Here is a 27811-nt window from a genome sequence, read left to right on the forward strand (position 1 = left end):
TTTGATTTATTAATAAAAAGCACTTTACAGTGTGAATTGTGTCTGAATGCACAGATTTCTTTGAGTGCACCAATTCTGGCCTGAGCTTCAGATGATGCCAATGATTCCTGTTCTGGGCATGCATGCAGTGAACGACACTTTGTCTGAGGTTTGAGGTAAACAATACATTGAAGTGAGGTTGACATTATCATTTCTGTAACGGAAATGATTTTACATTCGTGCCCACTTTACGTGCATGTGTGGCACGAATGTAAAATCCCCAACACGCTTTAAAGACATCATCTGACACGCCATTGTTCAGTACAAAGACTGTTGTTTGGCACATTAATCAACATTAAATCCTTTAAGAAACTGACATGAATGGTGTATTTACAATCCCCTCCTCTTTTAATATTCTTAATTGTCTTAATTTAAAAATCTATTGTCTTAATGTCTGTGTTTAGTATCTGAGTATGCAGTGACAGTGTTTATTCATTTAGCTCGGATGCAAGAGAGTAAATATGCACTTGTTTTGTAATTAATAAATCGTTAAATGCAAGTTTTGGGCGCTTGTGATCCACATACAGAACGTAAAAAAAAACCTTAATGTACTAAAACTCACATTAAACAATCAAATTCAGTATGTAGGCTATATTAAATATAGGCGAGCAGATCCAGAATATGAACACAACACGCTAAATGGTTTTCTCTTGCCTGTACATAGGCTAGTAGATGCATTATTAATAAGGTGTATATTGAATTCGTTTTTTTTAATATCACCGTCTGACTATATTAGTACTGGTAAAAAAAAGTACCCGGATCATGAGCTTCTTCTTTAGGATCGCGAGGCACAGGAGAGGATTTGTGAATGACAGCGAAGCGTTTATTACAGTATCAAGGTCACGTGATACTGACAACATGACAAGTATGTGCAGATTACACTTATACTACACACACTCGTCTCATACCATATAGAACGTGTTTTAGCGGCCGTGAAGAAATTACTTATTCAAAATAATACCTAGGGTGATATCAGGTAAAATGGGCCATCAGGTAAAATGGGCAATATAAGGTTTTTGAGTCCCAGCCCCTCTGGAATTTAAAGCCAATGACTGCAAAGGATTTCAAACTGTTGTCATAACTGTGCTTAACAAGTAACAGGTGATTTGATTGGTTTATGGTTGCTATGGTGGGCTGGGCAATCATTCTAATCAAGACTGCACCAGAAAGTTGCATGGTAAGTAGTCTGGCATACCAAATGTGACTAAACTATTATAAGGATGATAAATCTATAAATAAAAAAAACATGCACATAAAAAAATATGCATAATATCTGTCTTGATGGCATCAATCAGAAATAATGTTGTTAGTTTGGTATCTGAACATATTTTTTGATAAGGAGATGATTTTCTTGGTAGCCCAATTTACCTTAACCCACTAAGGTAAAATGGGCTACATGGTTTCAGCTAAAATGGGCCATTATCTCTGTCACTCACAAACACGTGTGTGTGTGTGTGTGTGTGTGTGTGTGTGTGTGTGTGTGTGTGTGTGTGTGTGTGTGTGTGTGTGTGTGTGTGTGTGTGTGTAAATGTTTTATTACACACATTTTTTATATATTTAAATTGATAATAGGCTATATTATTTATAAAAATGTATAAATGTAGTGCATGTCACATTCACACACACACACACACACACACACACACACACACACACACACACACACACACACACACACACACACACACACACACACACACACCAATTATCAATTTTGAATGAGATTTTTTTTTATTTGTACATTTTGTTCTAAATGTGTTCACACACACACACACACACACACACACACACACACACACACACACACACACACACACACACACACACACACACACACACACACACACACACACACACACACACACACACACACACACACACACACACACACACACACACACACACACACACACACACACACACACATCAGTTCACTGATCTATGCTGTTCCAAAATGACTTTGTTTAATTGCAATTGCAATTTGAATATGGGTTTGACTTTGCACCCAAAATGGGTTTTTTTTTAATAGCACAATATTAATATGTTTGTTTAATACAGTTTAAATGTTATGTGGCTGTATAAGCAATTGTGTTTTAAAATTAAATTTGATTGTAAATAAATATTTCCCTTTGTAGTTTGACTGGCCCATTTTACCTGAAACTGCTGCCCATTTTACCTGAAACTGCTCATGCAAAAAAAGTTGGCACAGCTAATGTTTCAAGAACTGTAGGGCATAAATAAATATATTTTATTACATAATTTTAGCACAAAATTATCAAAAACAGTCATTATTAATCATAAAAACACATGGAAAAGACATATATGGTATTGTATTATTGTCCCAAACGATTTACCAAAAAGTGGCCCAATTTAGCTGATATCACCCTACTCAAAAGAGTTTGTGATTTTGGACGCAGCCCTTTTGTCTAATGTTGTTTTATGCCTACTTTATAGGGAAGTTGGGTAGCTTTTCTTCTGGAAACAAACTTTTGTGCATTATTTCCCTGTTATCTCTGTAAAGCTGCTTTGAAACGATCTGTATTGTAAAAAGCGCTATATAAATAAATGTGACTTGACTTGGGGAGACAAGGGGAGAGCTTTGTGTAAATTCACTTGGGATCCAGAGTATTTATTTTCCCCCACATTAAATTCCCACATGTCTAGTACAATTATGTGGTTTTGTTTCATGAATACAGTGTTTACTTTTTTTCTTAATATACCCCGAAAGAATGGAGGTGAAATGTGACAACATGCCCCATAGGTGCGGTTCATTGGAACATGACCATATGACAGATTCAAATGTTATCTGATGTAATAAAAAAATAATACAAGACCAACTAAAATATTTTGTCAATAAAATACAAATTTTCATATAAAATAAAGTCATTTTTTAATAATTAAAAATAAAGTCATTTTTGAGTTTGACAAGAAAAACACACTGCAAAACACAGCTATACAGCATAGTTCAAAATATTATAATAATTAATCATTTCTGAACATTGACTCTCAGTCTTTACTCCCCCTTTTCTCATGGTTTCTCAATAGAATTCATAAAAGTATAGAATAGAATATCACAGTTCTAATAGGGGCTCATTGTAACGCAGTGTGACAACATGCCCCGCCTGGTTAGATCAGCATTAAAGATCTATATCAACTGTTAAATAACAGATTGGAGATTAAAATACTATCAGACTAGTCCAATTTTAAATAAACACAAAATAACAGAGATGAAAAGTAAGTACATTTACACTTGCTATATGGTTGATGATATCTTACAAAGATTTTAAAATTTTTGCGCAATTTTTTTCTCTAGGCCTATATAGTGTTGTTATGGCATCTAGTAAATACACGAAGTTTCGTCATGCTGGCATGTGAGGAAGTGTTTAAAACAAGTGTGTTACAACGAGCCCCGCGTTAGTGTGTGTCCCACTCACCCCATGTGATTTTGGACCCAGCCCTTTAGTCTAAGACTGTTTTATGGCCACTACCCACATTGCAAATTATATCTGGAATTATATCAAATTATATTATATCACACATCAATGGAAAGCTTATTTATTCAGCTTTCAGATGATGTATAAATCTCAATTATAATTTTTTTTTACCCATAAGACCCGATTTTGTGGTTCAGGGTCACAATGTGCTTTAACTGGCCTGAGTCTCAGCCATTTAATGACCCATAACTGGCCCTGCACTGGGCCTGAATAGGTTTTAGTATTGGTACATTAATAAAATGATGTACTTAATGGTAAACAAAATAAATAAAATAAAATACCTCACGATCATGTTAAAATTATCACAGAGATTATAATCAGTTCAAAATTTTAAAGTGTAGTATTGTTTAAAATTAATCTTTTAATTGACAAATTATAACAGATTGAAAAGAACATACATTTCTGTGATAATTTTACCATTATCATGTGGTGTAAATGTGATGCAAAATTATCATAAAATTGTTCAATTCTTGTGCTGTAATCCAAATCTTCAGGAGAATCTGTACCAAACCTATTCAGGCCCAGTGCAGGACCAGTTATGGTCATTAAATGGCTGAGACTCGGGCCAGTAAAAGCACATTTGTGGTCCTAGTCTTAAAGTGTGTAAAATAAACTTAAATTATCTTTAAAATATATTTAAAATTATATAACCTACATACGTGTTTCACATTCTTTTTGTGACTAGAAAACAAGTGTTATTTTAACATCAGTGTAAACCTCGGGGTTCAGGGGTTCAGGTTATCCTACATTAGGGTTATTAAACAACAGAAACTGAATAATCAAATGCAAAAATAAAACACTGCTTAGTTTCACTGTATGAATTAAATATATCCTGATTCTTATTAAAGCTACAGAAGTTATTCAGCCGAGAGCAGCGAGTGATTTTCTCTTCATCTTTTGTTCATGACCCGCAGTTATTGCAAGCCGTTGCGATATGCATATCGTGATATATACATTTGCAATATTTCCATGATTTAGATATATTGTGCAGCCCTAGTATATAGTAGGGAAGAATGCGATTTCGGACGCAACCATCCTTTTGCCCACGTTGACGTCATGTGAAAACTATGAATATGTTAAATTGAGTGCTGTCAAATCGATTAATCGCGATTAATCACATCTAACATAAAAGTTTGGAAATATATATGTGTGTGTGTGTATATTTTATATTTACAAATTTGTATGTTAGATGTGATTAATCGATATGACAGCACTAATGTGACAATGAATCAGTAGCAGAAGTTCACATCAGCTCAGGTCTGCTCTGTGTGTGGAGGGATTGTTCTGTTTCAGGGATGTTGTCTGACTCAACCTTAAACAGAAAGGTTATCCTCTATGTTTTGTCTAAGAATTGTTTAAGAACATGTACAGTTTTCAGGAGGAATCAACAGCCACCAGATGAGAAGTGCCCTCACTGGATTTATGACTCACTTATGATTGTTGCTTATGAATGAGAATAGATATTGTCTTGAAATAACCACTTTTGCAAAACGAAACAAACGCCATTGTTTTATGTGTCCTAATTTAGTTCGATGCTGAATCCTCTTAAAGGGGTGGTTGATTATGATTTGACTTTTCTAACTTTAGTTAGTGTGTAAACAACATCTGCAAAGTTACAACACTCAAAGTTCAAAGCAAAGGGAGATATTTGCTTTTAAAGAAATCGCTTTTTAAGGACTACAACAAACGGCTACTAAAGACTACTCGACATTCCTCCCGGGTTAGTGACATCACCAACCCTAAAATTTACATAAACCCCGCCCCCTGAACACGATTTATAGATTATCATGACAGAATATGCTAATCAATGACTAGAAGATAACTACACATAAGATACATAAATTCATCAACTAACCATTCAGAAACGTCCTGTTGCTTCTACATGTTGTCACTTCTTCTAGAGTCTCTCCATCATTGTCTGAATCCGGTTTGAATATAAAAGGCTAAAAGTTTTAGAAATTTTCAGTGCATGTGTGTGTGAGTGCAAGCTGTTGAAGCTCCGCCCCCTGTGCCGGGAGCAACAGCTCATTTGCAACAGCAACAGCTCAACAGCTCAATTGTCACAAAAAGTGACAATTTTAACATGCTATATAAAAATATCTGTGGGGTATTTTGAGCTAAAACTTCACACACACACTCTGGGGACACCAGAGATTTATTTTACATCTTGTGAAAAGGGCATTATACCACCCCTTTAAGCATTTTCTAAAGCCTTTGGAAATGTGAAGAACTCTTGTCTTCAGAAAACTAAATGAACTACAAATTTGACCCCTGGTTTTCACTGAAGATATTAGTCTCTCAGTATTTTGTTGTTGTTTTTAAGTGTATTTGTTAATTCCTGTAGCTCAAACAGTAGAGCTGAGCATGACGCCAAGGTCATGAGTTCGACTCCCAGAGAATGCATGAACTGACAAAATGTACACCCTGAATGCAATGTAAGTCACTTTAGATAAAAGTGCATAAAATGTGAAATGTGTTCAAGGCCAAAGCTCATGTAACCTAAGGCTCTACTCTACACACACTAGAGGGCAGTCACACATAAAGCTCCTGAATATGGTCTTCAGCGTTCTCTGTGGGAGTGTTTAAGACAACAATGTTGAGCTTTGATAACGCAGCCAACACTCGTTGACTCATGCTGGACGGATGCCATGAAGAGACAAAGAGATACACACACATTCACACACACCAGATCAACCTCAGCATTCTTATGTAAGCACTGAAATACACTGATGAGGGTGACCAAGCATTTACATCATTGATATACTGTAACTCTTTTAAGCACATTGTGCATTGAAGGAGAGACCCATATTAATGAATCTTTTCATTTGGACAAGCGACCTCTCAGAACACCTTAGTAACTGCATAACAACGCACTATTAACCACTCAGAACCCAGATGCAACTGCATAGCAATGCCCTGGCAACCATCCATGAGACCCTGACAACTGCATGGCAGCACACTATTAGGTCAAGACAAATCACCTTTATTTATATAGCGATTTATACAATGAATACAGATTGTTTTCAAAGCATCTTTACCGTGACAACAGGAAATGTACCTGTTGTCACGGTTGTTGTTCAGCTGAAGTCAGTTCAGTGTTGATTCAGTTCCGTTGTAAAGATCACTGCAGAACACACATACAAATGCATAGCAACGCCCTGACAACCATCCACAACACCCTAGAAACTGAATGGTAACACACAATTGATCTTCAGAACACACATGCAACTGCATAGCAACGCCCTGGCAACCATCCACAACACCCCGGCAACTGAATGACAACACACTATTAAACCACAATATACATATGCAACTGCATAGGAACACCCTGGCAACAATCCATAACACCCAAAAAACTGCATGGCAATACACTATTAACCCACAAAATATATATGCAACTGCATAGCAATGCCCTGACAACCATCCACAACACCCTAGAAACTGAATGGTAACACACAATTGATCTTCAGAACACACATGCAACTGCATAGCAACGCCCTGGCAACCATCCACAACACCCAAGTAACTGAATGACAACACACTATTAAACCACAATATACATATGCAACTGCATAGTAGCACCCTGGCAACAATCCAAAACACCCCGGCAACTGAATGACAACACACTATGTAACCCGCAAAATACATTTGGAACTGCATAGGAACACCCTGGCTACAATCCAAAACACCCCAGCAACTGAATGTCAACACTATTAAACCACAATATACATATGCAACTGCATAGGAACACCCTGGCAACAATCCACAACACCCAAAAAACTGCATGGCAATACACTATTAACCCACAAAATACATATGCAACTGCATAGCAACACCCTGGCAAACAATCCAAAACACCCTAGCAACTGAATGACAACACTATTAAACCACAATATACATATGCAACTGCATAGTAGCACCCTGGCAACAATCCAAAACACCCCGGCAACTGAATGACAACACACTATGTCACCCACAAAATACATATGCAACTGCATAGCAACCCCCTGGCAACGATCCACAACACTGAGCATGGACAAGCACCACATTTTCTTGTTGTATTTCCTTTTTTCTTTCTTTCTTGAAAGCACAGTGTTTCTAGGGAATGTGCGCCCTGTTTGGCCCTATTTGTGAGTCTTGGCTTGGATGAATGAATTTGTTGGCTGTGAAAGATGAGCTGCCGTGTTGCTTAATAATTCAGAGTTTGTAACAGACGGCACATCGTCAGGAGAAGCAGCGAAGCTGCACTTGATTGATATGCCATGACAAAACAAAAGGGAAAAGAGGCAGTCATTGTTTTTATCGAAATCGGATCTTTGGAATAGCCGAAGCTCGCCTTTTGTCCGGCCCGGTGTACACTTTGACATGGGAATACACCCCAGAAGTCTGTTTGGACAGCTTGAAGCAATGTATGATGCGCTGTGGGAATCATAAATGCGTTTCTCGCATATCAAGTTTTGCTCTGTCCAAACCACTACAGACTGTTGCATTGCTGCGTCTCCTCCTCATTCATCATTCATCAAGGTGCGCCCACTTAGTTCCAGGCCTTATTAGTCACACGCCTGATAATGGCAGCTATAAAAGACATGGTTGATTTCAAATGCATGTTTGGAGGCTTTCTGACAGGTGAACATATAGATAATCTGCGCCGGTAGACACAAGTGACTGCGCAGTGTAACCGAGGCCAGCTAGGAAGAGCTGTGTGGGTAAACCTCACTCCCGTCAAGTTAAAATAAGTTTAACTTTTAAAAACCGTGTCTCGACCGTCTCACATTTTTAACAGCAAAAACGCGTGCTGTGTGAAGCGGCCCTGGATCCATCAGGGGTTCTCCCAAAGAAAAACAAACACAGACCGTTAACTACACTCTCAATGCACAATTTCTGACATCTGCAGCTCCACAGTTATCTGTTGATATGAGATTTATCGTTTTATCATTGTAATATCCTGGAAATACTGTATGCAACGTGCCTGCACATCAATTCATAACAAGTGTTTCATCAGCCTTACGGGAAAATGATCTCAGCAGCGGTAAATGGAAACTTTATGATCTGGCAAGCAAGTCTAAGTGACAACTGACATATCAGCTGGTAAGAGAGGAACATTTTGACATATATGGCTCTTTGCTGATCCCCATTTAATCAAAATGGGGCAACGTCACATCCATTACCCTCCATTTCCTTCTGGCACAGGATCTCACAGGATAAGCTCCATTACCTCTGATAATGGAGCAAAGTGTCTGAGCAAAAGAAGTGTGCTCTGAAATTATATATGCATATATACAAACAAATTCCCCAGAAATCTCCCAGAACACCCATGGAATCGCATAGCAACACCCTGCCAAACATTCAGAACACCCTGGTGACAGCTTAGCAACCCCCTAGCAACCACCAAAACACCCTCAAAACAGCTTAGCAGCCCCCTAGCGGTCACCCAGAACACCCTAGAAATCACACAGGAACACACTAACAGCCACTCAGAATATCATAGCAAACATTCTAACAATGCCACAGAGAACCCCCTAGCAACCACCAAAACACCCTCAAAACAGCTTAGCAACCCCCTAGCGGTCACCCAGAACACCCTAGAAGTCACACAGCAACACACTAACCACTAGCCACTCAGAATATCATAGCAAACATTCTAACAATGCCCTAACAACCACAGAGAACACCCTAGCAACCACATAGCAACACCCTGACAACCATTCAGAACACTGTAGCAACAGAACAGCTTAGCAACCTCTTGCAACCACCCATAACTCTCTAGAAACCACATAGCAGAACACTAACAGCCACTCAGAATACCTTAGCAACCTTATACCAATGTCCGAATCAACCGCATAGAAACACCCTGGCAACCATTCAGAATTGAGTTTTGCACTGACAAATACATCTTGTGTTTTCTTTAAAAATTAGCAAAGTGATTGTTTATTTATTTATTTATTTGAAAATGTATTTATTTATTTTCTAAAATGTTTTTTTTTTTTACAGCTTAGCAACCCCCTAGCAACCACTCAGAACACCCAAGGAACAGCTTACCAACACTCTTAGCACCGGGAACTCCCTATAAACCATATAGCGACACACTAACATCCACTCAGAATATCTTAGCAACCTCTTATCAATATCAACCACCCAGAACACAAATTGTGACGGTGAGTTTGCACTGGCAAACAGAACTCACATTTTCATAAGAAAATATATTAAAAGCATACAGTTAGTAAAATAAAGTCTGCAACCTATTTATTTATATATTTTAAAATGTTTTTTGGCATTCTGCTAAATGAATAAATATCAATCTATTTTTTTAACGTAATAATCCCATTGCATATGAATTATAGTAATAACAACAAGTGCTTTAAAACAAGTGTTTTGACCTCTGACACTGATCTTGCATGTTATCAGTCCTGAGTTGAACTATGTTCCTCCTTAACACACACATGAACACACAACGACAACACGTCTTCATTTCAAGCCTATAAAAGCAGTAGACAGTGAGTGCAGGAGGGGTGGAGCGAGAGAAAGAGGGAGAGAGAGAGAGAGAGAGAGATGGGAGGAGAGAGAGAAAGAGAGAGAGAGAGAGCGAGAGAGGTAGGGGAGGGAGTGAAAGAGAGCGAGAGAGGTAGGGGAGGGAGTGAGAGAGAGAGATAGGGAGAGAGAGAGGCAGTGTTAGTAGAGCTCAGACAGAAGACAGGAGCTAAAGGAGGCTGTTGGACAGAAACAACACGATCATGAGTCAGAAACACACTGCAGTATAGAGACTGAGAGTCAGAGGAGCAAACGACAGCAGGACTCTGACTGAAGGACCCTGTGTTTGAGTCTGTGAGACAGAGAGAGAGCGAGAGAGAGAGAGAGAGAGAGAGAGACAGAGAGAGAGACAGAGAGAGAGACAGAGAGAGAGACAGACAGAGAGACAGACAGACAGAGAGACAGACAGAGAGAGAGACAGACAGACAGAGAGTGAGAGAGAGACAGAGAGAGAGAGAGAGAGAGAGAGAGACAGACAGACAGACAGACAGACAGAGAGAGAGAGAGAGAGAGAGAGAGAGACAGAGAGAGAGAGACAGTCGCCTCTTGGACTTCTACCCGTCCGCGTGAGGTTGTGGCAGGCATGGCGTCGGAGCCGGGCACCCAGTCCAGAGTGATGTTTCAGACCAAAGAGGAGGAGCCTGCCCAACGCAAACTGGGCAAACTAACGGTCAAATACAACCGCAAAGACCTCCAGAGGCGACTGGACATCGAGGAGTGGATCGACGGGCAGCTGCACCTGCTGTATGACTGCGAGGTAAGACAGATCCAGAGAGACAGCATTACAGCACCTTCCCTGTGGTCAGACTCAAGTTAATAATGCACCAAAACATCCAGCAAGACGGTGATGATTCTGAGCAGATGATTCTCCTTAAACAGATTTAAATGAGTCAATAGTTGTCATCCTATGAAATGAATGTGAAGAGCATCTCGGATAATTTGATGAGAAGTGTTTGAGCTCATACTGAGATCTCTGACTTTTTTTGATACATTGTTCTGAAACTCACACATGGGGTCTTTTCTCAGGAGAAACATCTGAGACTTCAGTAAATATCTCTATTTAATCTCATGGCTGTTTAGGAGGAACAATTGAGAGAAGTTTTTGAGAGATATTGACTTATTTGTCATCAGTAGGAACATTGTTATCATTTATAAAACTTTATGCCATGAAGTGCAAATACAGTTTACTGTTTAAAGCGTCAGAAATTAGTTTTACATGTACATTTATTCATTTAGCAGATGCTTTACTTCAAAGCGCCTTAAAAACGTGTAACATCACAAGCACAAGTTTTGCTTTATAGGTTCACTGGATCTATATTGAGCAGGTCTGAATGTCTCAGTGCACTTACATGTACCACCGTTTAAATATGTGACATGATGTCGATTACAACAGAAAACAATTTTTAACCCTTCCTCAGTTTGTAAAAACAAGCAAAAGTCATAATGTACTTACAATGGACGTCTATATGGCAAAAGACTGATAAATGTATAAATATGACAAGACATATATATATCCAAGCGGGATTTTAACCGGTGTTTCTAATGTCAATCGCCAGCGTACCTCTTGAGAACAGGGGAGTGAGGTTTACACTCTCCCCACTAAACCTCACTCCCATCTGGGTCACGGCACCAAATATAACCTTTCGGTTCCAACTCGCCTCTCTCTGTGTGGGACTTGAGCCAGTGTCTCCGGCAAAGGGGGGGTGAGGTTTCTGGAGATCAGGGGAGTGAGGTTTACCCACACAGCTCTTACTAGCTTGCCTCCGTTACACTCTCCCCCCCTAAATTGTCAGCGTACCTCTTGAGGACAAGGGAGTGAGGATTACACTCTCCCCCCAAAACCTAAACTCACTCCCATCCGGGTCACGGCACCAAATGTAACCTCTCCGGTCCTACTTGCCTCTCTCCATGCGGGATTTGAACCAGCGTCTCCAGCATAGGAGGAGTGAGGTTTCTAGAGATCAGGGGAGTGAGGTTTACCCACACAGCTCTTACTAGCTTACCTCCGTTATACTCTCCCCCCTAAACCTCACTCCCATCCGGGTCACGGCACCAAATATAACCTCTCCGTTCCTAGTCCGCTCTCCTCTCTTTGTGCGGGATTCAAACCGGGGTCTCCGGCATGGGAGGTGGGTGCACTGACAAGGGCGCTAAAGACAGCAGTCTCTACTCTCTACTATGTGAATAATATTTATAAGACTACTAAAAAGGGTACTGTCTACATAGAGTAAACTTCAGGAACTATCATCCTAAACATAAAAAAGACTAGACACTTTACAGATCAAATAATATAATGTTTGCACAAAGCAATTTACATACAAATGCCTCACAGACCTTCCAAGTGCATTCCTGGTTGTTTAACAAACTGAGGGAAGAGTGAAAACGACAGCATGACTCACAGACGCCGCTCATGTAGGTTAAGTTGTACTGAACCCAGAACATTACTTAAAGCACACAGAGATCAGACTCTAATCAGTATCTCCACTGACGTCATGATTCGCTGGTGATGACGAGTTATGAACATCTGTGAACGTGCAACATCTGCCACGTTACATCAGAGAGTGTGTATCCGCGCAGTGCATCCCCCGTCACCATGGAAACAGGACTCCGGTTGGTTGAGCTGGAGGCAGAGCAGCATTGATGAGATGCGTGTGATCATGATGTGACAGTGACATTTACTTGAATGCGCTGAGGACATGGTGACATTAGAGGAGAAGGTGATGATAGGCTATTTGAACAGATCAAGCTGTTTTTTTTCCCAGCATTCCTCTCACATGTGCCGAATATAACCCTGCAGCCAAATATAACCACTGTCAGGTGATCTAATGCCGATCTCGGCACAGACACGCAACAAACACCTGAATTCTGCAATCATTTACCAAACCTGTGGCAGTTTTTGCATTAACCCTGATGGCTGCGGTTGGACTGTTAAGGCACGTTCTCACTAAGAATGATAACTACCACACCAATGCATGATAACGCTCTGTTTATTCTAAGTGCACTGCAGTTTTGTCATCTGCTGTTTTAAATGCTCAAGCTCTTTAAAGCAGGACGGATTCTGATTGGCTGTCAGTGTCAAAGTATCGTTCCTCAGCTGGAATTATTTTTGAGATTTCTGGTCAGATAAACACATCTTTGTCTAATAATAGAGATAACAGGAGAAAAGTAGGACTCATTTACATTCATGCATTTGGCAGATGCTTTTATCCAAAGTGAATTGCATTGCATTCAAGGTAAACGTGATCAGTTCATGCATTCCCTGGGAATCGAACCCGTGCCCTAGTATTTGAGCTACAGGAATAACACTCTTCCTGGAGTAATGGAGGTGTTTTACTCAATGCACTGGAGGGGTTTGAACCTAAAGCCTTTCACTTACCATCACTAGTCTACACCACCCTGATAACATGACAATCTGCACCATGTGCTTTTGTGATATGATATCTTGCACATGACAGCAGGCCGTACACTGGGGGAAAGCTTTCTTACATGATACCAGAAAAACACATTGCTCAAGAAATAGAGCATGGTGCTAGTATGGGAATGCATGAACTGAACAAAATATATAGATTGAATGCAATGTAAGTGCATAAATGTAAATGTATCAGGGAATTATTGCTGATTCCTCATTGCTTCAGTACCAAAAATTGGTTAGAATTGAACCAGAATTCAGTACCAGAAATGCTGCATTTTTTCCCTTATGAGAGTATATTTCATACATAATCGTTGTGTAACTTTGTCTTGTAATTGCATCAAATACCTCAAAAAAACCAATTTATTCAAATAAATGTTCAATATGAACAATTATGTCTGAAATGAAAACATAAACATATAGAAATAGCTGTAAATAAAGCACAAGATATCAGTCACTGCTTTAATACCGGTATATGTAAAACACGTCACTGTGTTTGATTGTTCGGCTCTCTGCTGTTTAATATCACTGTAGATTTTAATAATAAATTATTATTGAGAGTTGATCACATTCAGTGTTTTATTACTTTTTCATCAACATCCACTGCATGTTAGTTCCATCCCAGAACGTTCTGTCAAGGTTCTCTCAAAGTTATGAACAAACATTCTTCCAGTAACATTAATATAATGTACGTTCAACATTATCTGGTCTTTAATAATGTTCTGAAAACGGCAGCAAAAAGTATTCATAATAAGTTTTTTTTTTTTCTAGTTTGACATTTGTCAAATTTTTTTTTTTTTTTTATGTTGACCTTCAAAAGTAACGTTCTCATGTTTCCAAAAAGATAAAACATAATGTTCGTACAAAAGCCTCTAAAACATTTAAAAACCAGGCCGGTTAAATGATCACAGAAAAACCTTTTCACTCCTCGTTCGCTGGGACATCGTAGCCTACAACACTCACCTCTGGAAGAGCGAGGTCACTAAACGCATCAGCAGAAAGAACTAGAATAAGATGAGAATAAATCAAATGTTAGATAACAGATTAAAAGAACAGAGGGAATGATTTCAGCTGCTGCCACATTATAAACATGCGGGTCGCTGGAGTCACTCGCCGGGTCTGGTTAATGTCTGACCCGGTTACTATTAAACTCAAGGACATGCGGGACATGCAAGCATTCAGCGCTGGAGATCTTTCAGCATGGTGTGTGTGTGTGTGTGTGTGTGTGTGTGTGTGTGTGAGTTGAGTTTAGTGGCAGATGTCCAGCATCTCTTCAGTGTGTGTGTGTGTGTGTGTGTGTGTGTGTGTGTTTACTCTCCTGTAGCCGTCAGATGACACACTGACTGATTGCTGACAAACACACGTACAGAAACACTGGGTTTTATCTTTATTTTCTGGGGATTTAAATGCGCTTTGAGGGGGAACGTGTGCTGTGTCCCAAATACATGATAAAGCAGCTCTGTCTTCCTGACTCTGTTGTTTTCGCTCGCAAATTGCTGTTCACAGGCTTGCAATGCTTTTGGCTTTATTTGTGCGCACAAAACGTACCAAAAGTGTAAGCGCGGAAAAAGTGAAGTCAGAGGAATACAGATCATAAGCATGAAGCTGCAGTTTCACAATACATGCATTACTCTTACGAATAACAGTAAAAAGCAGCAAATATTTTTTTTCTTACACTTGAAAGGCGAAATCTTCTCTTGCACATGCAAATTTTATTTACGCCTGCAATCTGTACACTTTCACAAATCTTACAATGCTCATGCGATTCTTCATGGCATCATATTACCTTCATACAGCTCCATTTAAAAAGCACACTTCCATGTTTTCTGTGCATCTCAGTGATATAATGCATCTACACTGCAGATGAGCTTAAGGCAAGGTCAATAGGTTCAAAAATTAACTAACAATATCATCATACTGCCCCAGTTGATTGATTACAATGAGAATGCCAACAAACATTTTTTTGTATGCAAATGATGCATAATCTAATTAAATATGCACTAATATGCATACATTTCCAGAGCTGAAATCTGAACATTGCATAAAGCCAGGATCAAAATTCTTGTTGACATATTAAAGGTTTTTCTGGATTTCTCTTTTCATCACAATAAATCAGAGAATACTGTCAACATACAGAGGCCAGGGGATTCATTGGGTCCCAAATTCACTGTCACCATGTTTTTATGAATATGAACAAACCTTTACAATGTACATATGAATAAAACTGTAAAGTTGAAGTGGAGATTTCTGACTCAAACTCACTACTTGTAAAGATTTGTACATTAATAGTAATATACAGACACAAATAGATCAAATAAACGCTACTTTGGATGTTTTCTTTCCACTATTCTGAAACAATACATTCTGAAAAGTTTGACCAGTGCATGGAAAAACAATTGGCTATCTTCTTGCCTATCATTAATGAATGTATAGTGGATCATTACATCAGATCAGTGTATTTGCATTAAGGCAGCAGATGATGTTGCACAGTTTTATAAAGAGCTTGAGAATGAACGGTTCAGCTGGCTGTGGTTTGGGAGTGGCGGTGCGTTTGTCCATGTGTTGGTGATGATGGTGAATATTTCATGGCCCGGAGGAAGGGTTTCACTTTGAAGGTTCTCTGACGCTTCCGTGTGGAAGCCCGTAACTCCGCCCACTGTGTCAACCGCTGCATTATTCATGAGCATCTCAAATTTATGCATGAACTCACTGGAGCCTGCAGTTACTCTGCACAAACTTGACTACAAATCACGTTTTGGGGTTTTATTAACATGATATATGAATATTAGTGTGAGTTTTAAGAAACTATTTTAAATGACACATCAGTCATTTTCTCACTCAGGTGTGTTTGTATAAAGCTGTGTTTACTTTATTCTTTTTCAGAACTCAAAAGGAGAAATGTAAAAGTTGGAATTATTTTATGATGCACTTGCATTAAAGCATGAAGAAGTGCACTATTTACTGGCATTATATGGACAAGCACAAACATGATTTCTGCCACTTGTGTTCTGAGAATAATAATAAAATGAACTATGCATTCTCAGAAAATAAAGTACATAATTCCTTTAGGGGTACAATGGCTTTTGGGGCTGTACCCTCAAGGGTACAATATTGTACCTTAACCTTTAAAAGAAACGGTACATATATGTACCTTTTAATGCTTTTTGACCCTCAAAAAGGTACATATGTGTACCTTGAGGTCCAATAATAAGCCCTATGGGGTACGTTAGTGTAGAGTGTACCTTGGGGGACAGAAACGGACCCCTATTTCTGACAGTGTGCCTTTAATACTTAGTGCTATAGGTTTGATCTTATAGTAAAGCTAATTGAAGTAACTATGATCATTTGGCAGATAATTGGATTACCACACTGTAAAAAAATATATATGATCCATAAGTCATGGCAACACATGTTTTTCTCCATTATTTGAACTCATTAAAATAATGCAACCACTCTCAACTTGATTTGATTTTTTTAAACTAAACCATCCCTTCAGGTTATAAAATAAAAACACTAATGATAGGCTTACCATAGTGAATCAGGGTAAGACAAAATCACATTTTGGAAAAAGGATTGATGATATTGACTCATTTAAATGTTTTTAATTTTGGGTTAGGGTTTGTATTTGTACTCCTATTCTCCGGGGTTGAAGATCCCTCAGTGTTTCAGGAGAGTATTTCCACATTATGTGAGGTGGATTGTAGTATTCATTTGTGTCCCTCGTGTTTTGATGCTCTTGAGCGGCGGGAAACCCGGGAAGGAAGATCAGATTAACGGATCCACATTAGGGAATCAGCAGCTCGACATCCCGGGAAATCTCATTAAAAACACAACAAACATGCTAACGCTAGCAGAGAGCAAAACACTCCCTCATTCCCTGAGACTTTAGAGGAATAATCCTTCGTGTTGATCCAAACCTGCAGGAATGTCAGAATGTTCACGCTGCTCTGAATGACAGCAGACAGAGATCACGAGCTGTACAGACAAAATTACCATAAAATTCATGCAAGGCTAAACTTGGAAAAACAAAAGTCATACTAGAACAACATGGGGTTGAGTTAATGAAGACCGAATGCTATTTCACTATTATTTGACTACCATTAAAGTGTGTATATATATTTAAATAGCTTTTTTTATTTTCATTTTTCATTTTCATTTTAGCAAGACAGTCTAATAATATTTCTATTTATCTTCAGTTTATTTTTATTTCAAGTTTATTTTTAGACATAGTAGGCCACTTCAACCTATTGTATTTCAATTAGTTGTCAAAGCAACATTACATTAAGATTTTATTTCAGCTTTATTATTAAATGTATTAATGTATGTAGGCTATTCATATATTGAAAGATTTTTTAGTTTAAGTTTCAGATCTGCTTTTATCGTTTTATTCGTTTTTTAAAAATAATTTTATTTTTCTTTATTTTTTTTTAAGTTTTAGTAATTTTAGTACTTCAACTTATTTTATTTCAATCAGTTGTAAAGATATTTTTTCGTTTAAGTTTAAGTTATTTTTATTTATTTATTTCAGCTGTTTAAGATGTATTCATATTTTAAATGTGCCTTTAGTATGACATTTGTGCTTTAGTCATTTTTTTTTTACAAAATACTTCTATTTTGCTTTAACTCATGTTTACTTCAGTTTTAGTTCTTCATCTTAATTTATTTAAATTAGTTGTAAAAATTACTATTTTGTTTAAGTTTTTTTTAAGTTTCATTTTATTAAATGCGCTTTTAGTATTAGTCATTTGTGCTTTTGTCATGTTTATTCGTCTATTGAAAATATTTATATTTAGCTTTAATTTTGTTCTATTTCCATTTTAGTTTGTCATTTTAATATTTCAACTTATTTTATTTTTTGTTAGTTGTCAATGCAACATTTCAAATTTTCATTTAAATGCTTCAAGTTTTTCATTTATATATATATATATATATATATATATATATATATATATATATATATATATATATATATATATATATATATATATATATATATATATATTTAGCTTTACTTTAATTATTTTAGATAGTTTTAGATTTAGTCCACAATAACAACACTGACCTCTGGTCATTCAGAATGTCTGTTAAGTGTATTGCCAGTATAAACAACATGTTATGCAACTACAGTATGTTTAGTGCCATACTGTAATAGTCATACAATGTGTTATATAAACTATGTTTATGTTTGAATAAATTACAGGAATAATGTGACGGGTGTAAACGTATCCCGATAGAAACAGCAGGTCATTAGCAGCCCGCTGACACAGCAGTTCCTGTACAGTTGCTGTAATATTGCTGTACAGTTGCTGTAATGTTGCTGTACAGTTGCTGTAATGTTGCTGTACAGTTGCTGTAATATTGCTGTAATGTTGCTGTAATGTTGATGTGTGCAGCGGCTGGTAATGCGTGTCACTCTCGGGGTCGGCGTTGCTCTTCTCTCTGATCTGAGATGCTTTTAAAAGCGGATCCATTAGAGACTCCAGCAGAGATGTGATGCAACACACACTCAGAGCTTAAATCTCACAGCACAATCTCACTGCTCAAGTGTGAGATGGCAAAGCATAATCACATTAAATCATTTATATGAACACCGTGATTATCTGTAATCTAGCCGTAAGCGTTAAGGAAATCTAATGCCTATAGAGCCTAAACTCTTTCTCATAATCAGATTTTCTTATAGATTATGATAGCGTGACTCTTACATCAGTTGGACACAGTAAATCACGGCTCAGGTGTGGTATAGTGGGATGAGATCTGCAGTATCTCTGGACCAGTTACTTTCAGAATTAAAGGATTAGTTCACTTCAGAATTAAAATTTCCTGATGATTTACTTACCCACCAGCATCCAAGATGTTCATGTGTTTCTTTCTTAAGTGGAAAAGAAATGAAGGTTTTTGAGGAAAACATTCCAGGATTGTTCTCCATATAGGCTAGTGACTTCAATGGGGTCCAACGGGTCGAAGGTCCAAATGTGAGTTTCAGTGCAGCTTCAAAGTCTCGACACGATCCAGCCGAGGGATAAGAGTCTTATAGAGACAAACCGAAACCAGCAGTCATTTTATTAAAAATAAATAAACATTTTCAAATGCTCGTCTTGCACTCGCTGTGATGCGACACACACATGTAATCACGTAACGCGGGACGTAGGAGGAAGAACAGACCCAGTGTTTACAAAGCGAACGTGCAAAAACTAAGTCAAACGCCATTATAAAATAAATAAAAGGTAAAACAACGATGTCGGACGATTTTGAAGTTTGGAGGAGAAAATAAGATGGAGTTTTTCACCCTACTCTACATTTCTGGCACACGGAACCGCGTGACCTTTCAACGTGACGATTACGTTATGAGTGGCGTATCACAGCTGGTGCAAAACGAGCACTTGTGGTTAAAAAGTATATAAATGTTAATTTTGTTTATAAAATGGCCGATGGTTTGGCTATAAGACTCTTATTCCTCGGCTGGGATCGTTTGGACTGTTGGACCCCATTGAAGTCACTATAAAAGTCCTGGATTTTGAAGTGAACTAATCCTTTAATAACTCATTTGTTTTGCCATTTAAAAAAGCAGATGATGCAATAATGAGCGTTGATTGTGTGTGTGTGTGTGTGTGTGTGTGTGTGTGTGTGTGTGTGTGTGTGTGTGTGTGTGTGTGTGTGTGTGTGCAGGAGGAAGAGATTCCCGAGCTGGAGATCGACATCGATGAACTTCTGGAGCTGACGGATGAAGAGCAGAGATCTAGACTGCATGTACGTTCACATTCACCTTCAGAATAAAGCTTCTGTACTGGCATCGATGCTTCCACGAACACCTCTGGTGCTCTTCGCGTGTCGGGCAAAAATTACCGAAATTCATTTTTTTATTTCAATGAAATTAATGTATATTTTAGTTCGATTTTGTTTTTTATTTAATATTTTGTATTTTTAGGGTATTTTATGGTAGTAAATTATATTTACGCTATATTTATAACCCATTTATTCACTTTTTGAGCATAGACCTGAAAATTACATTTCCAACTTCAACCTTCTTAAAATCTTGAATGCTTTAGAGCAACAGACTTCAGTTTGATCTCTTTTCAAAGACGACACTTGGCAGATTATTGCTGAAGTGAAAAAAGTTTTAAAAAGTGAACTTAAAAAAAGTTACTGAATTTTACATTTATTGTTTTTAAATATATATTTGCAAAAACATGTTTTACTCTAAAGCTGAGAGAAAATCAAAGCTTGATATCTCAAAGAATGAGCATTCAGTCAGATTTTGTTTGGCTGCAGTATCAAAATTTCCCCAGTCATTTCCAATGTGCTCATTTTTGACCGCGAGGTGCACAAGTGTGACTCTTTTTTTTTTAGGACCATTTAACCTGTTCGAATCATGTCCATGAATTTTTTTATTTTTTTTTATTTTTTTTTGTGTTCACATAGCAAGTGTCAAAACCTTTACCAAGTTTCATACCATTCCGATGAAGAAAAAAATTATTAAAAATAACAAAAATATGAAGAGCACCACAGAATCTTTCCATTCCACAGAAGATTCTTTATAATGAGAAATTTTTTTTATTTTAAATGTTCTTTTAAGAAGTGTTCATTGAAAGGTTATTTGGGTTCTTCTACGGGATTGCTGTGAAAAGCCACTTTTGGAGGCTTTAGATTTGAGAGTGTAGCAGAAAACAAATAACCATTGCATGGAAAGATTGCAAATGACAGGAGAAGCCACTGCTTGCAAAAGTGCATTAATATGCATCCATGACTTCACATGTGAACCGATATTGTTCCTGCTCTTCTGTTTCAACAGGAGCTTTTGCAGGAATGTGGAAAGCCAAAAGAGGTAAGACCAACTCTTACAAACAGCTTTCTTATGCACTTCCACTTATTAACCAATTATTCATGCTTTATTTTCTGTAGCGCTTTACATGAGAAGCAGCTTCACAGTGATACACATTATTAATGTTGCATTTAAGTTCTTTAATTATGGAACAAATACTATTTAAAGACGATAGTAGCATTATTCAGCTCAGTTCAAGCCAGATAAGAAAAAAAAATCATGCTTTGGGAAATCTTAATTATGACATAAAAAGTCAAAATGATGACATACTAAGTCATAAGAGATAAAGCAGAAATTATGACTTTCTGTGGTATAGTGAAATAATTTCAACTTTTTATCTCATAATTTCAACTTTTTATGTCATAAATATGACTTAGTGTCCTTAATTTCAACTTTTTAATCAAAAAAATTTGACTTTTGTCAAATATGTTGTGTGATATGTAAATATATGTGTCATAATTGTGACTTTTTGTCTCATAATTTCAATTTTCTGTCATAATTATGACTGTCTCTTAATGTTTACTTGTCATAATTTTGCCTTTTTAGGTCACAATTTCGACTTTATCTCAAAATTTCGACTTGTGTCAAATATTACTTAGTATGTCATAATTGTGACTTTTATTTAATAATTAAAAAAAATGATGTCATAATTTTCACTTTTCATCTCATAAATATGACTTTGTATGACATCATTTGGATTTATTATGTCCTAATCTAAACTTTTCATCTCATAATTATGATTTGCCATGATTTTTTCAGAAATGGAAATTAGATAGCAATTTAATATTGTTCAATATAGATAAAAATTCCCGACAAAATCAGATTAGCAGAAAAAGAAAGTAAAACTGCACCTGTAATATCTGTTGATAGACTGTAAGTTACATGACCACAGATGGTTTTAACTTTAAAACGTAATGGTTTTAACTCCACAGGACTTTATCAATGGGCTGCTCTATCGGATGAAGGGACTTCGTAAGATGTCAGGATCTCTGAAGAAATAGTATTAGGTCAAAGTCTGGATTTTTCCTGATGAAGTGAAACGCCCCGCCCTCGACACCCTGGCTCCGCCTTCAACACCCCTGGCTCCGCCCTCAACAACCCAGGCTCCACCCTTGAGACCCAGGCTCCGCCCTCAACCGCCCTGGCTCCACCCTCGAGACCCAGGCTCTGCCCTCAACAGCCCTGGCTCCACCCTCGAGGCCCTGGCTCCGCCCTCAACACCCCAGGCCACGCCCTCAACACCCCAGCTCCACCCTCATGACCCAGGCTCCGCCCTCGACAGCCCCGGTTCCACCCTCCACACCCTGGCTCCGCCCTCGATACCCCCGGCTCCGCCCTCAACACCCCCGGCTCCACCCTCGAAACCCCCGGCTCCGGTCTCAACAGCACTGGCTCCGCCCTCAACGGCCCTGTTTCCACACCTGGCTCCGCCCTCAACACCCCAGCCCCCTCCCCCTGAAAGCTCCGCCCTCAGCAGCCCTCCGCCCACGATTCTCCCAGTATGTGTAGTGCGTTGAGTGTCTGTCTGTGGATGTTTCTACAGTAGAACTATAATAATTCACTGCACACACGGGTCTATGACGGAAGCTTCCATAAACTGTGTTTCAGACCGCTAATAATTCTGTACAGTTTCTCCTAGCAGATGTAGAGTTGCATTGCCTATTATTACTCAAAGGAGATGTTTTTTTTTTGTGACATGTACATTTTGTTCCCTATTTATATATATTTTGTTCTGACAAGTGTTGTATGTAACAATAAACAATTTTAAGATTTTAGATCAAGAGCATACACTTAGTTCTTGATAAATCTAGGATTTCTTTCTTACATTTCAGTCTTAGATTTCAGTTCTACACTTTAAAACTATTATATTTACTGCACAACTCAAACACTGTGACGTAAGTGTGGAACATTCTGGGTTAAAATATTGTCCAAAAAATGCGCTAATTAACTTAAAATGGAGGTTTATGGGGTCAGTCAACAATACTACAAATAAACAATCAATTAAAATATCTATAATTATGCTTTCAAACATAATAACACACGTTTGCATGAGACTGAGTGAAAAAAATCCCACATAACCTATTTCACATCAGGCCATAATATATTTATATTTACCTTTGGTATGTCACAGATTCTGTACATCACCCAGAATATTCCTAATGTATGTTTATACTTGATTAAAGCTTTTAATTTACTTTGAAAGTTTGAATCATATGATCATATTCAAAATCAGATGTAGAAAACACAAAGTGCAGGAGGGCAGTGAGATCTAACACACCACAGTAAACAGAGCCGTAAACTGAAGCTGGAGAAAGCAAAAGTGCGCGCAGTGATAATAAAAGTGAAGAGCTGTTGAAGTTTAACTCTTATATCAGCAGATCTGGGTTTATTCATGACCTCAGCGGTTCACTGTGATGATGATGATGATGATGAGGATGATGAAGGTTAAACCAGAGAAGATTCAGAACTCAACAGTTTCAACACAAGTGTAATGCTCTAAATCTAATACAATAATGACATGAAATAAAAGCAAAACAATTAAAATAAAAAATTGTAAAATTAGATAAAATAAAATAATAAAAAGTAAAGTAATATAAAGTGATAAAAAGTAAAGTAAAATAATAAAACAAAATAAAATTTGATAAAATAAAATTATAAATGTAAAGTCAAATAAAATAAAATAGCAAAGTAAAGTATAACCATGACTAAAGGCTTCATGACTGTCCTTGCATGTGAAGTATAGAATATATGTGAACTGAACGACTAACACTGGTCTATTGTACACACTCTTACACACACACACACACACACACACACACACACACACGTTAGTAGTGTGTTAAAACACAGACACACTCACTCACTCACTCACTCACTCACTCACTCACTCACTCACTCACTCACTCACTCACTCACTCACACACTCACTCACACACACACACACATAAACAGAGACACGTTAGTAGTGTTAAGACACACACACACACACACACACACACACTCACTCACTCACTCACTCACTCACTCACTCACTCACTCACTCACTCACTCACTCACTCACTCACTCACTCACTCACTCACACACTCACTCACACACACACACGTTAATAGTGTATTGAAACCACATACACATTAGTAGTGTGTTGAAACACACACAGACACACAGACACACACACACACACACACACACACACACACACACACACACACACACACACACACACACACACACACACACACACACACACACACACACACACGTTAATGAGGTCATAAAGTGCCAACACTTGACTCCAGCTGATAAAAGCTGTGCTTCGCCCAAAACCCTGTGTGTGTGTAATACACATCTTACACAAAAGACACTTTTATCCATTTATTCATTCATTTATTCATTCATTTATTCATTTATGTATGTAGTTCTCTGTGCCAGAGCTCAATGCCAATGAGTTTGAGAAAAATCTAAAGCACAAAACAGGTACTAATATCCCACAACACCGCAGTGAAGCCATGAGGCGTCTCCAGAGAACGCCAGCATCTCTCAACACTAATGCACTCACTTCCTGTCAGAGAGTGTGTGTGTGTGTGTGTGTGTGTGTGTGTGTGTGTGTGTGTGTGTGAACACCTGACAGCACTCTGCTCGCTCTCAGTCCTGTCCCTTTAATTATGCATGACAACATGGAAATGCCAGCAAACAGAACTCACAATGTAAAGAGCAAAGAAACAACAAACAGCTTCTAATGAAGACACAGAAGTCTCCGGAAAGAGGATCTATCATGATATTTCCCATGATCCTCTCTCTTTAGTGTGTAATGTTGCTGTTTGGTCATGAAAAAGCTCCAGTTCTTCGCTATATCAGTGTCAGTGTTTCTGAACTCCTGAAACGCCTCCATTGTAGTCTCGAGTTTCTTCCGGGAACGAACACGTCACAATATTCCTCATTATAATAATTCATGTGCAGAATAAAGGGGCGGGGCCTGGTTGAGTTAGTTAGTAGTGTGTTAAACTGGTGGTTATGGTAAGGGGCGGGACATTTCCCAAACACACTCGAAGCGCTCGACCAATCACAACACACTGCTCCAGCCGACCAATCAGAGCACAGTGTGCCTTTCAGAAGGAGGGGCTTCATAGAGACAGGAACTAAACAGAGCGTTACTGACAGACTGGGAAGAGAGGAGCCGCAACAATGGAGAATATGAGGAGAATAATCAATATCCAAGTTTTAGAAGAGACCAGAAACAACATCAAGACTGTAAAAGAGAATAATAGGCGAGTACAGATTAGAGAAACAATCATTTCTACACGTGCCACAGGACACACACACTCAAACACCACTTATTCATGCAAACTAACAGCTGACATGAGGAATTATTGGTTTTGTGTGTAAATGAAAAGCCATTCATTCATTCAGATGCATGTGAAATGATGAACCACATGACTGGTTCTCTAGATCACATGACCTGCTGTCAGAGTTCAAGTCTTTTATTGAAGGTTTACGTCTGAATGATCCAGTTTTACATTTACAGACCCTTACGTTACGGTCAAAGCCGACCCAAACAAATCATTCTGAGACTCTCTAAATCCACCGAGACTTTGAACAATCTGGAGTCTAAGGCTGCTTTGTGCTTCCACAACATGTATAAGCAACATTATTATTATTATTTCTGCTGGCTATCGGAGAGGTGTAGGTCAGAAGCATGTAGAGTGATGTGTGTTTATATATATACATATTCCTGCGCAGGCTCATGTTTTCTTCTTGCCTTTCTTAGGGGCCGTATATGTAGCCGTGCGATGCTGTTTCCTGTCATATTTGTCGTGACCCTCCCTGTGGCAGAAAGACAGAAACATATGACACAGATTAATATTGCATGATCAGTATGTTCAATATGCGATACACATTTCACGTGGCAAGATCTCGTGGAAAACAACACTTGATGATTCCTGAACGTCTACGTGTTCAATGTGCCGAGATTCAGCAAAACTCAAAATATCAAATCTGGACAATAATTATGACTGGTATGTCATAAAGAAAACATTTTTTGTGTCATAATTATGCTTAAAAATGCTTTAGTAAATAATATTTATGTCAAAAATGTTTATGTTTTTAAAAAGTCAAAATGTTGAGATATTAAGCCATAATTATAACAAAAAGTCATAACGTTCAATTTTATTTCATTATTATGACTTTGGATGTTGGAATTTTTACTTTTTATCCCAATAATTATGACTGGTATACCATAAAGGAAAAAAAAAAATCATGCTTTGGTAAATCATAATTATGTAATAAAAAGTCAAAATTATAAGATGAGACTTTTTGATGTGTTATAATTCGATTTCGATTTGATGTTAAAAATTCATTTAAAATTTGTATTTCATAATTATGCTTTTTTTATTATTTAAATCTCATAATTATGACTTTGTATATTAGAATTTTGACTTTCTATCCAATAATCATGACTTGTGTGTCATAGTTCATAAAGGAAAAAAAAAATCATGCTTTGGTAAATCATAATTATGTAAAAAAAAAAAGGTCATAAAAAGACTCTAAGTTTATAATTATGACCAAGTCATATTTATGACTTATTAATTATGACTTTTTGTCTTAAAATGTTATAATTATGACTTTTTAGGCCATGATTTCTTTGTATCTCATAATTACGCCTTTTTGACTTTTAAGTCATAATTTTGACTTAATTTCATAATTATGGCTTTTTATCTCATAATTATGACTTAGTATGTCATAACTATAACTTTTTCAGGTCATAATGTTGACTTTTTATCCCATAATTATGTCAATTTATCTTGTTTTTTTTTACTTCGTATTCCACAATTTCTACATTTTATTAAGTATGACTTTTTATCTTATAATTCTGACTTGATTTCATAATTATGGCTTTTTATCTCATAATTATAACTTAGCATGTCATTATTATAACTTTTTTCAGGTCATAATGTTGACTTTATATACCAGAAGTATGTCGATTATTCTTGTTATTATGACTTAGTATTCCACAATTTCAACTTTTTATTATGTATGACTTTTTATCTCACAATTCTGACTTGATTTCATAATTATGGCTTTTCTATCTCATAATTTTAAAACTATAACTTTTTTTTCCAACCCATAATTAGGTCAATTAATCTTGTTTTTATGACTTAGTATTCCATCAATTCGACTTTTTATCTCACAAGTTCGACTTTAAATGATAATTATGACTGAGCATTTCATCATTTAGATTTACATCATTATTATAATCTACCACAGCATGCACTTTTGTCTTCTGTGGCAGAGATAGTGAAGAAGGTGAAGTATTAAACACAAGCTGTCTGTATAATAAAGGTGTGTGTTGTGAGCGTGCCTGAAGCAGCGAGCGCAGAACAGATCTCGGTCACATGTGTGGCAGCGGATGCTGGCGTCCCGGTTACAGATGCAGCACCACGGCAGCTCTTCATCTTCATCTTCATCACTGTCTTCATCATTACAGCGCTGGATCTGAGAGGCAGAAGCTGGCAGACGCTGGCCTG

General features: G+C 37.6%; 2 protein-coding genes across 2 annotated transcripts in view; one reads left to right on the forward strand and one right to left on the reverse strand.

The window, feature by feature from the left end:
- Positions 1–10148: 10148 nt before the first annotated feature.
- ppp1r14d (protein phosphatase 1 regulatory inhibitor subunit 14D) lies at positions 10149–23064 on the forward strand. Its single transcript, XM_082143908.1, has 4 exons — positions 10149–10818; positions 20137–20217; positions 21260–21292; positions 22222–23064. The coding sequence occupies exons 1-4, from the start codon at positions 10645–10647 to the stop codon at positions 22288–22290; spliced, it is 357 nt and encodes a 118-aa protein (XP_082000034.1). The 5' UTR covers positions 10149–10644; the 3' UTR covers positions 22291–23064.
- Positions 23065–24661: 1597 nt separating this feature from the next.
- zfyve19 (zinc finger, FYVE domain containing 19) overlaps positions 24662–27811 on the reverse strand; it is an 11861-nt gene continuing 8711 nt past the window's right edge. The window contains exons 10-11 of the mRNA XM_082143844.1: positions 27646–27811; positions 24662–26111 (exon numbers count right to left, since the gene is read on the reverse strand). The exon at positions 27646–27811 is cut by the window's right edge and continues 4 nt beyond it. Coding sequence (XP_081999970.1) covers positions 26030–26111; positions 27646–27811 — 248 coding nt within the window. The 3' untranslated portion in view covers positions 24662–26029. The remainder of the gene's footprint in view (positions 26112–27645) is intronic.

The sequence above is a fragment of the Leuciscus leuciscus genome, assembly GCF_965113295.1.
Source record: "Leuciscus leuciscus genome assembly, chromosome: 17".
NCBI lineage: Eukaryota > Metazoa > Chordata > Actinopteri > Cypriniformes > Leuciscidae > Leuciscus > Leuciscus leuciscus.

Excerpts from the sequence above, each read along its gene's own strand:
- ppp1r14d (XM_082143908.1), top strand. The coding sequence starts at position 10,645 with ATGGCGTCGGAGCCGGGCACCCAGTCCAGAGTGATGTTTCAGACCAAA. Across the intron at positions 10,819-20,136 it reads ACCTGCTGTATGACTGCGAG|GAGGAAGAGATTCCCGAGCT; the intron begins GTAAGACAGATC and ends GTGTGTGTGCAG. Across the intron at positions 21,293-22,221 it reads AATGTGGAAAGCCAAAAGAG|GACTTTATCAATGGGCTGCT; the intron begins GTAAGACCAACT and ends TTAACTCCACAG.